Source organism: Neodiprion virginianus, chromosome 4, assembly GCF_021901495.1.
Source record: "Neodiprion virginianus isolate iyNeoVirg1 chromosome 4, iyNeoVirg1.1, whole genome shotgun sequence".
Classification (NCBI taxonomy): Eukaryota; Metazoa; Arthropoda; class Insecta; order Hymenoptera; family Diprionidae; genus Neodiprion; species Neodiprion virginianus.
This window is the reverse complement of record NC_060880.1, coordinates 30,194,272-30,207,945: the sequence shown is the minus strand read 5'-3', so window position 1 is coordinate 30,207,945 and position 13,674 is coordinate 30,194,272. Positions and strand designations below refer to the sequence as shown.

Sequence of the window (13,674 nt, the reverse complement as noted above, 5' to 3'; positions counted from 1 at the left end):
CAGATAAAGGAAAAAGAGACAAGTTCTGAGTTTCTGAGTACAAGACTAAAACCTCTGTGTCAAGTGATCTTCTCAGAATTAATTATACGTAGGGAGGGCGTGCATTATCATAATCTCCAAACGTACCGCAGTGATAGAATTCAAGCAATTATAGCGATTCAACAACAAATGAAATGTACACGACTCTTTGGTCGGTTCGAAATTTAATTTCAACAATCGAAATTGCGCTCATCGTCATTATCCAAGAAAAAGATTTGCTACTACTTGCTATTTGTAAAAATGGCCTGCGGCACGACAGATCGGTAGTGATTAATTTTCATTCAATTTATTGCATCAGCTTTGCAATATTAACCAAAGAATTATAGGTGAAGGAATAAACTTTCCGAAGTACAAATTAATGGTGAACCGCATTTTATTGCTTGATTATTGCCGAATAAACGACTACGGCTATGACTAATCTATTCAAAAAGGTTTCGTTGCAGGATATGGAAAGACAAAATAATTGACCTACTTAAAATAATAAATTTAGACAAATCCATGAAGATTAATATCTGATTCGCGATTACCATCGGCGAAATACCTGATTGCTAAAATCGTGGATGAGTGGTTTGCAAAGTACACAATCGTGCTGGATCACATACACTACTATATGATATAATCGGACCGATATAAAACATCCATGCTAATACGACTCGGCCGTTATTCACGGAAAAGTGAAATCTAGTGAAAAACAATCGATGCATTTTTCACGTTCGAAACAAACAGGCCACTACTCGCTGGTACAGAAAATTGCACAATATTCCAGGATAAGTGGCCAATTTTACACCCATGTAAAACGACACCGGCTCACCGAAGGAAATTCCATGTATCCACGTTGCTTAGCTACAACGTCTGGACATTATAACAGTACTTCTCATATTTTTCATTTATTACTTCAAGTTTTTATACGTTATTGTTCCACAAATTCTCCACTATGTCAAGAATTGTTATGGGCGTGCAGGCAGGTTACACGGAGAGATTTTTCGCAGGAATATTTGTTTCATTGCACATGGAAAATTGACACAAAATATTAAAATTTAGGGATAATCGAGGTACTGTTACAAAAATTCCCGAGGCGCCGAGTTGATATATATTTTTAGAATAACTCAAGAGAATATTAGAATCTTGCATTAAAACAATTGCAGTGTATGTAAGTCTTTATATCAAAATCTGTTATGGACTAGAATAACAAAAATTAGTATAGAGCTTTTCAAAGAGCGAAATTAAATGTTGTACGTTTCAGTATAAACGCGTTGCGATCTTTCTAAACCACTACACAAAAAATGGAGGTCACGTGGTGTGTGTATGTATATATGTATATATACGTACCCGTGTGCAGTATAGTGTAGTAGTGAATGCAAGCGTGTGTGTGTGCGAGCGTAAACTGTGTACGGACACCAGGCGAATGAAAAAAACAAACAGCTTTCAAATGGTTTCACAACTTCTATTTAACCATATTGGACGTATAATTATAAAAATAACAAATCACATCAAATTTTTATTTATACAGTACTTTCCATCGCTCAGTTTATTCACGTATGAAACGAAAGCATTTTTTATGTCTTGTCTTGTAAGGATTTCCCAAAGGAAACTCTGAGTATCGTATATTTTATACAACCTAGTGTGTTCGGGATAGTGAAAATTGCTGAAAAAGTTTTTTACAAAACTTATTTTTTGTAAATGAAAAAGAAAAAAAATATAGGAAATTGAAATTACTAAAAAATTTCATCGACTTCCTTCCTTCGAATCTCAAATGTTGGAAACTATTTATCTTTTCTCATAATTAAAGTATTTGAAACAAATTGAAATAATGAATATCGAAATACGAATGTACTAAACTGAGAACTTTTAACAGGATTTCGAATTTTGTGTTTTACTTACTTTTAGAGGGGACTGATTGTCAGACAGCCTCGGAGAAGCCGTGGTTGTTTGTTTGGATTTATTACTTCTCCCGAATCTAAGCTCTGAAGGACATAATCCTGTAACGTAACATTTTTGGTAGAACGCTAAATCATTCAGTACACTTTAATCTCAATACGTAAGGTTTACTTGTTCCAATTGACGATATTTTCGACTTACTACACGTTGAAACTGTAAGTCGCCGTAACGACGCTTAGCTGGACCTCAGGATCGAAGTCACCGACCAGATAATCGAACATTTTCTTCGTACATATAAATTATTAAATCAACAATGTAATTTTCGATATCTAAAAACCAATACTACCTTCAACATTCGACGTAATAATCGCCAGAATTTGTTTCAGATTTTAAAAAGCCGGTATTTGATGTAACGTTCTTAATCTTAAAAACTAAACGTGTTATAGGGGGGGTATATTTCAAATTACTTTCGTAATTCGTTAATACTTACACATTTTTCATCAGAATAATTGCGACGAAATCCGTTTAGTCCAACCACCACAAATATCTTTAAAAAATAATTGACTTTTCGTTTACGTTTGGAGGGTAGGATTCACACAACTAGTACCAAGTACACGCAACCACAATGACATAAGAGAATGCGCGTCCTCGATTTAAGGCCGGTCTGGACGTTTGGTCCTTCGGCTGAATTCGCAACAACTTGGAAATATTCGGTCGTTTTTAGGATAAAGTTTTAGAATTTCTCTTGAACCCCAGTAGCAGAGAGAGAATTCTTGTAGAGAATAGTAAAGTTTAGTATATTGCTTACAACTTCTGCTATTTCGAATACTTACACTCAGAATAATTTTTACAAAACCTCTTATTTATTAATCACTTTGTAACACTTAAATTTGTAACGTACTATACTAGTTCTTGCTCATAAACATTGGAATAATGCATGAAACAATATCATTAATTCAAATCATTACAGGAAAAATTGTAACAATGCCTCGATTATCCTTAAATTCTTATATTTTAAGCCAATTTTGCATACGCAATAAAACAAATACTTGTACCAAAAGTTTTTCCGTGTAATTGGCGCACGTAAGGGTAACGCAATCAGGCAATACTTTTCTCCAAACACTGCTTTATATGATACACGAATGAACTAACGGAGTTTATAATCGCATTCAGGCTGAAAGGATCTTCCGAGAAAATTCATCACTACAATTTCACGTAGGCCACGGAACGGATTGTAGGCATAAGGCAAGAACAAGTTAATTGTTACAAAGTCAGTATTGTCATAAACCGTTAGTTGATCCTTAAAAAATAAATCGAGCGATGAAATAACTCATCTATTCCGAGAAGTGCAGATTACGTTGTCTTACAGTTGGATTGAAACCTCTGACGATTGATGCACATTTTTTAAATTTTACTTACATGGCCAGAAAAACTCATTAAGTTGTAGAGAATTATATTCCACGTTTTTCTATATATATTTTTTATGAGGCCAAAAGAGTAATTTTGAAATCCAGGGAAATATATTACTCGTCCGTTAGTTCGGTGCGGCATGAAATATTTTTTTAAGTCCTGCAGAGGAATAAAACTGGTCAGCGATCGCGATCTTATGAGGCTATTTGTAATCAACTTGAAAGTGTAACGGCAATTCTCAGACAAGTTTGATACGCAATTACCATATAAGCAGGGTATGCGTCTACTTATCCGTACAATGCATGAGAATGGCCGCATATGGGTTTCTGATTAAGCCTAGGTTGATACCTTATTCCAGCTAAACATCAAACAAATATGATTTTGAAAGTAAATAATGGCCTGGATGTGGGCGTAGAAGCAGATACCTGAGGTTTCTCCGTATTTGACGGTGATATTGCGGATCGTGGAGGTGGAATCCTTTGAGTATCGATCGACAAAGAACGAGCGTGAAATTTGTTTCTTGAATGATTCGAAGGAGGGTACGGAATTTCCTATTGCCTAATCCTGATTAACCGATCAAAATCTGAAGGGAAACGCTTTAACGATCGTGTACGGCCCAAGATTATTAAGCCAACATTTTAATAGCAATTGGCTATTTGCTTATTTTGCCTGTTGAATTTTCATGAAGCAAACTCATTTAAAGTATAAATTACTCGGCGCGATCTTGCGCCTTGGATCCGAGAGTTTGGAACGAGCACTTAATCAAAGGTGAAGAATCTCATTTGGGGATATTGACAGCTTCAGTTTTCGGGCTCATTGTCAAATGGGTAACACATCACGGTGTACACCGATCTTTCGAAATCTAGTTAGGAACGTTGCCTAACCGCCTGCAATCGTGCCGCGGTTAATTCCCTCGAATCACGCTCATCCTCCTAAAAGGTACGTGTCCGTTACCCTCGATCGGCGATCATAAAGGACGAGTAAAATCTGCAGATCCTGGTTTCGTTAAAATCAGGATTGTACGTTTCCAAGAACGCGAATCCATAAATTAAATCAGCGTACGATTTTATTCTACTGGAACGAACTTGACCGCATCTTAATTCCAACACCACAGAGGCATCCGTGATGAATCAAATTCGTTCTGACATTTGATTGGTTCTCATCTGCAGACTCTTAGCGTGTAATATTCTATACGAGGTGGTAATTTGTCACTGTTTCTCGCGGGCCAGACGTCGCAGAAAAAATCGCTTAACGTCATACGGAAATGAAGATTACACGGAGAGAAGGGGAAAAACTAGTTGGCATGAAATTCGGTTTAAGAAACGTGCGATCAGGTCTCGAGCTCCGGAGACGGTATAATAACATCTCAATGACGCGATCTGGATTGCGCCTCGTTTACCTGACACGAGGACAAGCGATCATCGAGAGGAAGAGTTTACATTGCCTCGCGGAAATGATCGATCCGCGATAAACAAACCCGATGGTCTCTCTCTTCTAGAGTTTTCTAAACCGCGACACTTCCGCACATCTCTCTTTGACGAATCGCAAATCGCGGAATGAGTCCCAGCAAAATGATGCTTCTTCGCCCTGCCGCCGTTCCGGTTCCCCCTATAAAAACGCGAATGACCATACCGGCCTGTCCCAGGAGAGTCCTGTCACAGCTCGAGCCGCTGATGGGTCATGGCTATACGGTCATGCCGGGTGGGCTAACGCCAAGTGAAGGGTGGTTCGGGGACGAGACGAGGCATAGGTATACACGGGGTGGTGAGACCTCGACGAAACGAGGACGTCACGGTGCGGCAGTAAACCCCTACGCGATCAGAGGACCGCTGACGGGGCATCCCGGGGAGCCGTCAACACCTCTGAAGGGGGGTGAAAAAGGGGCGGGGGGTGTCTCTGCGAGGATCCGCTCTCGTCTTCGCCACCTACTCTCATCCGTTTCCCTTTTATCACCCCCTGCTTTTACCAGCCATGAGCATTGAACATTGCTTATCGCCGCGTGGAACTTGCGGTTACGAATCTGCTGATCTTCGATGCTAAGCAAGCTTGCGGGGCGCGACAGTTTTATAAGCTAGCCCGAATCTGATTTCGAGCGCGTTGCGCCAACCGATCGTTCTTTACTTGGCGTTTATAATTGTGAACCTGTAAGGAGTTCCACTTTCGGGTACGATGGTTGATTTTTTCTGTTACAATTATGCTACCGATTTCTGATGGTCTTGATCTCCGTCTTTCCGATTAACGAATCTGTTTTACTTACCAACTTGACAATTTTTTTTTTATTTTGCGATATACTTTTTCGGACTACTCTGTAGTTACGAAGATGTGTTTTTAACGGAGACACGTCGTTTTCACAATTGAACCGAAGAATTTGTGGAATTTGAATGTTCGTAATGATTTTGACTCGAATAAATAATTTTTAAAAATGGTTCACACCTTTGTGTAATAAATCCTGATAAATCTTTGTAATCTATCTGTGATTTCCGATCGCAGTTCGACAGTGTATGACGTAAAATAATAGCTTTATTAATTTACAATAACTGATTACGAGAAGGCGATAAATTTCTTCGATGCTTGAACATTTCTTGATTTTGTGTGAAAAAAAAAAAATTGTTTTCTCCTGTTTCTTTTTCCCCAACGGACATAGTGCGAAGTGGTTGTGGATAGCTTGCGACAAATCCAAGAAACAATATATAAAAAGTAAATGCGGTCTACAGTTCTTATTGAAGCGGAACGGAGTAAATCTCTGTAATAACGATGAAAACAAGCAGGATTACTAGGTATGAATAAGGTTATACGAACCACTTTGCAAAGCATTCGAGCAGTATTCGAAGCTAAATGACATACGTTTCTAAACTCTTTATCCGCCATACCTGACAATGAGTACGCACAACTCTGAGCCGGTGTCTATTATGTAATCTATGAAAACTTATTTACGTCATCCGGCCGTTATAGGATACGACCCTCGTCGGTGACGCGAACAATTCATTACAGGGATGATTGAGAGATTGTTTTCAACTTGAGCTAAGAATTGTTTCCTGGTTCGATATAATCTCGCGTACGATTGGTTATCCATCCGCATTCTGTTATACGTCGTTACGTCTAGCTAAGCTGAAGTGTTACAGCGCTTCGGGATACGTGCTTCGCGTAAGATCAGTGACCGCTGACTTCTCCAAGTTGGGTGAGAGCGCGTCAGCGTCGATAGGTGAGAAAGAGGGAGGCGTTACGGCCTCACGTCCCCGGAAGTCGGGACGCGAGAATGTCCGGAAACGAGCTGCGGGACGTGCGCCCCGCGTCTCCCGCCCCCCACGCGCGTATCGCGACCCCGCCAACGTCGAACGGGCCCAGAAGGGAAGAGGAAGACGCGGCCCCGGGCGGGAAGCGGGAAGCGGGACTCGCGTTTTCCGGGGGCGGTGCAAGCTCCGCGCGGCGGATGAGGATCGGACGGTCACCAAAAGTTCTCAGGCCCGAGTCGGGCCGCTGCAGGCGGCGGAACATCGGGAGGCCCGGCACGTATACTTTGAGCCGCGTCCCTTATCTCGGCGTCATCGAGAGAGCGTCTCTCCTCTCTCCGCCCTCCGTCCCTCTCGTCGTATCGCCAGCTAGGTATTGTGTGCGCCTACCCATACGCCTCTGCCTTTTATGTGCCTGCCTTTATGCGCGCGCTTCGGTCACTCGCGTGTGATTTACCGTCGACGGATGCGTCCGGGTGGTTTATGGCTCCTCCTCGTTCCTCGAGAGAAAGAGAGGAGAGATAGAGAGAGAGAGAGAGAGAGCTTTAAACATCGGTGCACTGCAAGGTGTGACGCGCCGATGCAGCGTCGAGGCCTCCGGAAATAAGCTTCTCTTTGTCCAAATCCTATAAAATAAAGGGAGAAAAAACGCGGGATATTGCGAAAGGCGGCGGCCCTCGTCGATAACCGAGTGCCAAGGGCCGAGAGAAAATTATGTCGAAACTGGAGCCGTAACATTAGGAGCTTTGTACGGTAGCGCCGGGCTACGGCCCCCACGGGACCGGCTCCGGCACTCGGTCCTCTGCACGTCCCTCCTTCATATCGACTTACGCGCACGGGTCCGAGAGCCCAGAAAAACGAACGGACGGCATTCCCCCAGGTGATCGGGGTGGTGTGCAGACGGGCGGCGGTGGCGGCGAGGTCGAGCTTCAGCGACCGCCGCCGCCGAAGCCGGAGAGAAGTCTTAATTAAATTAGTCCGAGCGGCGATGGTGCGCATTACAATTTTCCATCCCGTCTCCATCGGAGGAAAAACGGGGGCTGAGGATCGTGTACCTCGTGAAGGGTGGAAGGTTGGAAGGGAGGAAACGTCGGAGAGTGCAGATCAAAAGTTTACCGATAATTTACATTATAATTACACTGCGACGAAAATTCTTTTTTTCAGTTTTTTTTTTTTTTTTTTTTTCATGCGAAAACGTGAGTACCCTTTACTGAGAATTATATAAGGCGTTATAAGGTGTAACGATGACTTTCCTCCGGAAGTTGGTCCGAGTTGTACTGTATGTGACTCGACGACGATCGGAAAAAAAACAAAAAAACGTCCGAAAAGGAGAAGAAAACAAAGATGAGAGAAAGTAAAACAAAACGAAGGCAAGGAAAAAGAAAAAAGGTGCCAGGCGCGAAGAAAGGGGGATGGATTTTGTTCGCTTGCTTTGGGATCGGGAACGGGGCTGACGGTAATCTCGTCATAGTCGGCTACTGAATTATTGATGCTTGGCACTCAACGCCCTCGTTTGTCCGTGGCGTTACCAGCACACGGCCAACGACGGCCGCCTCCGCCTCCACCTCCTCCACTTCCCCCCCCCCCCCCCCCCCTCCCCTTGTACCACCTTATACAACACGCGAACGGTATCCCAAAGCCAGAGATGCGGCCGGTCCGCGCCCGGCGGAACGGAAATACGGAGGTATGCGGAGGGGGCGATACGCGTATGTGAAAAGGAAGCGGGACCACCTCTCCGGCTGATCCCGAGGGACCCTCGAGCCGCCGCCCAATTTCAACCAATTTTACCGAAAGTTCGGCTTAATTTTATTTTCACGCGTCTGGAGCTGTGCCTACACACGATGTAGGAGCTACGCCGGCCGGTTGGCCGTTTCTAAGATCCCAGGGGATGAGACCCCTGGAACAAGAGGAACGCTCGAGGAAAAGAAGGAGCGAAGGACGAACAACCTTTTCGCTTTTATCTTTGCGCAATCAGCACCGGAAGGTCCGAGCTCTAATCATACCCCGGGACGCCGGTCTTCGGCTTCGCCCCCTCGAACCCGCGGCGCAATTGCACCGCCGCTTCACGTCGATGATTTCGCACTACGGAGGGGGATTTAGGGAAACGTGGAGTGCAACCGCGTAAAAAGAAAAAAAAAGAAAGGAAATAAAAAACAAAAAATAAGCGCGAGCGACGTATAAATAAATAGAAATGCACCGCGCCGAGCTTTTCATCCCTTATATAGCCGTTTCTTCCCTCTCTCTCTCTCTTTTCCACCGCGGTATACGTGTGGCACATGTGCGTCCGATCAGAACCGGCCAGCTCGGCTCCGATAACCCGATTAAGGGTCGGCTTTATCCTGCAGGCGCGGCTTTTTAGTATCAACGATTTTCACAGATTTTCACAGCCTACGAGGGGGCGCGCGCTGCGCAATTCCCAAGGGTGCTTTTCAATCAGCTACTAACCCGCGCCGTGTGCAGGGGCACCTAGGAATTCACGTCGAAACAACCGTTCCCAGCGATATAATAGCCACTCGTGCAGGTGGCGGGCGCGTACGTCGTACGGATAAATTCCGCTCAGGTTCCGAGGTCTAAGAATCGGTCGTCCGCAGGCGCAGAGTTCACTCGAAACGATCGTGCACGACTTTTTCATACCGTTCCTCTTACACCGTCTTTTGTGCGGGTATAATACGAACACTTAATTGTTTCGACGCACGCCGGTTGCGGGCCTGCATCTGCATACCATCCCTTCCATCTCGTAGTCCCGGGAAATTGGCGTGAAGTAAAAGTTTGCCCGGCAATTGTGCAAAGGCGTGCAAATACCCGGTGGGTGACTCGTGCGTGACCCGGGGCCGTTGTGAGCTACGGTAAAACGGTGTAACAACCGCCGTTTCACGGTTGTAAGTAACGCTTAAAAATATAGAACGAAAGGAGGCTGTTCGGCGGCTTCTACTTGCGCGATGAACTCGATTAAACTCGAGTCTAATTGCCTCTCGGTGAGCTGAGCTGAGCTACTGCAGCCGGAGGTGAGGACCCGAAGCCCGGTTATTTATCCTTAGAATGGCCTGCAATTATCTCCGGAGATCTCAATTTACGGAAATGAAAAGACCCACCGCCGATGCCGGATCCCGTCAAAGTTTACGGCTCACGGCCCTGCAGGATCCCTGCGTCCAACCCTTCCGCGCCCCTTTTTCCCCAACTTCTTTCCCCTTCGAGGACAGCTCTCTCCCTCTCCCTCTCCCTCTCCCTCTCTCTCTCTCTTTCTTTCTCTCTCACTCGAAAGCGAAAGCAGCTAGCGTCTGCTGAATCCTTGAAGGGTAAGTAGCGCCGATGATTACCCCGCTGGGACAGTGCGGGACACGAGATTCGCGTTACCAGACGTTTATGCCCCACGAAGAACCCGCGTTGCCACTCAGCCCCGTGTGATTCTTCCGCTGCACCAGATCTTCTTCTTCCAGTTCTAATCCCGTGTTCGAGGTTTTACGACGCTTCGCGTCACTTTTCGCCGGTTGAATCGTTGACGGTGTCTCGTCGCGGGATATTCAGAGCAACTAACCCGGTGTCGCTTTACAGTCGTTAAGCTTCGTAATAGCGGACCAATAAAAAGACCATCTTCTTGTTTTTAACCCCTTCGGCTTAAACGGCGCGTTTAATTGTACTACCTCATTTTTTCCAGCGCTAAGAAGAAACCGCCCCCTGGTGGGTCGTTCCACTGCGACGTGCCCTTTCTCCTTGAGGAGGATCATCGTATTTCGCGCAACTCCTGAATCCGCGATCGTTCTCAAATGCTAATAGCTGTAGAAGCGATACCGCGAGTCGAAAGAATTCGAACCAAGGATTCAAAGATATCGTCGCGACGATCGATCATCTCGAGCCTATTTTTCTGGTATTCATGCAGTGCTCGTGCAGTGAGTCGGTATAAGCCATCTACAGAGAAGCGTGTCGTGCGGGAATTGGAAAGTTTTTTCTCCGTCTGTGCGGCGGCAGCGCGTTGTTCATTGTCAGTCGAAAGCATCCATTCTTCTACAACGCGTACCACGACATTCGTGGCTCTATTTAATGGAAGCAAATTTGACGGTCGCACCGTATCAATAGATCTTCAAGGTACCATCGCGTATCCGGTGAAATTTAAACCATTCGAAAACGTCCGCGCGCCACGGACGTCACAGTACATCTAACACGAGTAGGTACTTCGTTATACGCGTTCGAACTTTCTCAAATCTAATCTGCGCACTACGTACCGCGTCGCAGCGGAAACGCGGGTTATACGCTGGCGGGAACTACAGAATGAGCTCTGCAAAACGTCCAACGGAAGTCCGAGTTCTTCGTTAGCGGATCAGTTTAAGTACTGCTATGCAGACTTTTAATCAGTAGCCTGGGTTACCCGCTAGTCGGCAACCATGTTCAAACGCAAGACTGGAACTCGAAGTAGTTCCGTAGACCCGCAGCCCTGCAAGGGCGTGGTCGATGCAACCGGGTTCGCGGCTCGATAATGTCCGAATGCTCCCGTGTTCGGCGATAAGGATTGGCACTCCGACCGCGGTATAATGCATGCGAATTTACTCGAGGTTAACCGCGGACGGCCTCCATAACACCGTGGAACACAACGCCCACGCAGATTTACGGCGTGACGCCCGCTATCAAACCTTCGGACACGCCCGCCACGCCTCGAACCACCGGACAATGTGTTTATGCAGATTACATCTGCTGACCTGCGCACAGTCATTTTACACGCCACATCGACGCTCCAGCGAACTCAATGAAATCAAACGGTAGCAGCGCAGACTAGATTGTTGAAATTTTTAGAGAAATTTTCTCCCGTCTCCTCCCTCTTTCCAATTGAATTCATAGAATAATAAGCATACCCAGGCTTTGCAGTCTTGACGGTTCGATGATTCTCCGTTTCTTCTTGTGGTTCTGCAGGATAGGAATTCTGCTGGGTATGGTGTAACGATGTTACCAAACAATTTGTGGCGATCAGCAAAATTCTGCCGTATACGATACGTGTATCTCATAATATAGCCGCGTCTTTACCGCAATGTGTAGTTGTTACATGAACGCAGGTGCGGCTGACGGGGAAAAAAACTTTACACCGAGGTCGTGATGCTCCATTATAGAATTAGAGTCAAACGCTTAAACACTGTTCGGGGAATACAAATTCTATGGGATACACGGCAGAATACAATACAGACGTACGGTTTAACTTCGGAATTAATATCCAATCCTGAATGATTCCTAATTACATATTTTAGACATAATTATACAATCTGCAGCTACAGTGTCTACATATATATACAAAAAGGTTTTATACATACCACGAAACACAAAAACTCGTATAATTTTGTACACGAAGAGGTGTCTGTGCCCAGAGGTTCGGACAATAGTAATTTGTATAGCAATTATGTAATTAGCAATTGACATTGTCATTCGACATTGTCGATAACGAGCTCATAGTATGATTAAGTGTCGAAGCATGCCCAACATATGGACGAAAAATTTTCAGACTATGGGTTTCGATTCAACTGTAACGAAAACGATTTTTGAACTGCTGGTGTAAATTGTTTCATATTATCTGAGATCCACGAAACAGCATCAATCTCTTATAATAATCAGAACTGCAACAGAATTCTACGTTCTAAAATATTTCCAAATATTGTACTATTTTTTGATTAATGTTGTTCGATGATTGGAATGATTGCTCAGTGAAATCCAGATGGTGGGTACGATTCATTGTACATGTAGACGTTTGTGACGGATGTATGAAAGTTTCAACAAGCCTAACAATCGTGCTTTCTCGATTCTGCAGCATCCTCGAGCTTCGGAAAGAGAAGAGCAGAGACGCGGCGAGGTCGCGGCGAGGAAAGGAAAACCACGAGTTCTACGAGTTGGCAAAAATGCTCCCGCTCCCGGCGGCCATCACCTCCCAGCTAGACAAGGCGTCGATCATCAGACTCACAATCTCCTACCTCAAACTCCGAGATTTCTCGGGGCACGGGGACCCTCCATGGAGCCGGGATGGTCCAGCGCCTAACAAGTCCATCAAAGGTAAGGATAAACTCAATTCGAAACGCGGGCCTTCCGCCTTGTACCGCATAAAACCCGGGAAAATTTCCACTCCCGCGTGAAAGTGACATCATGTAGGTATGTGCCTGCCGCGAGCGGTCCGCATGGAATTTGAAGCGAACCCCCCAGCAGTCGGAGCGGTGCAGAGCAGGTCCGTAACAGAATTAGGCCGGGACAAGGGATGAGCGAGCGGTTGAGTGGCGGCCGCAATGATGGAATGGAATAGAAGGATTCCCTTGATTGTCCCCGTCCCCCATGTCCGACTGTCTGCCCGTCAAATCAAACGACTAGGTCTTCTTTTCCGCTCTGTGTTCAGTGCGAGCTGAGTACAGCCTTTATTTTTCTCTTCCTCTCTTATCCTGTTTTTCTCTACCCCGGAACGGGGGCGGAGGCACTAAACTAAACCGAGTTATCCCAGCTCCAGCAGTCGCGGAATCGAACGTTATTTATTGTTCGTGTAGTCAGCTCACGGGTCTTGTATTATAGGTAGAGATCTTGCCCTCGCGGAGGGCAATTGGCCAGAATTAAGGAACCCTTTCAGCCGTCGAATACATTCAGGCTCTGCCTTAACCGTATCCGGTCTGCAATCATCTTCCTGCACCAGCGCAGCCGGCGTGGTTCGAAAGAGAGAAATAGAGAGCGCGACCCGGGACGGGGGCGGGGACGATGAAAAAGTCTATAGGTAGTTCGATTTTACACGCGATTAATGACGCGAGGCTGGGTTCAATTTATCACCTCGGCTAAGATCGGTGTAGGAAGTCCAGCCTTTCGAACCGTTTGATAGACTCAATTATTTTTTTACCACCACGAATTCAATCCTGTTCCGATCACCGACGCAGCCTTGCGGGTGCACCTGAAGGAATTGACTCGAGGCAAACTATAAGTGTATTACTCGCTTTGTTTTACAGCGCATGAAACAACGCAACCGAAGAGTCACCGGGAATGTCGATCGATCGATTTCAATAATTTATCCATCGAAAAGAATTCGATGCTAATGAAATCCGTGACATTTCATAATGGGTGACGACGCTTGAGCGACGACAGGCACCTACTATTGTTCCACTCTTAAGTCGCT

At 45.3% G+C, this 13,674-nt stretch overlaps 1 protein-coding gene across 6 annotated transcripts in view; it reads left to right on the top strand.

Annotated features, from left to right (window-relative positions):
• The window catches only part of LOC124302660 (protein trachealess), a 174,587-nt gene that overhangs the window by 138,823 nt on the left and 22,090 nt on the right, over positions 1-13,674 (top strand). For all 6 annotated transcript variants that reach the window (XM_046759047.1, XM_046759044.1, XM_046759043.1 and 3 more), the window contains one exon: positions 12,343-12,581. In XM_046759047.1, coding sequence (XP_046615003.1) covers positions 12,343-12,581 — 239 coding nt within the window. The remainder of the gene's footprint in view (positions 1-12,342; positions 12,582-13,674) is intronic.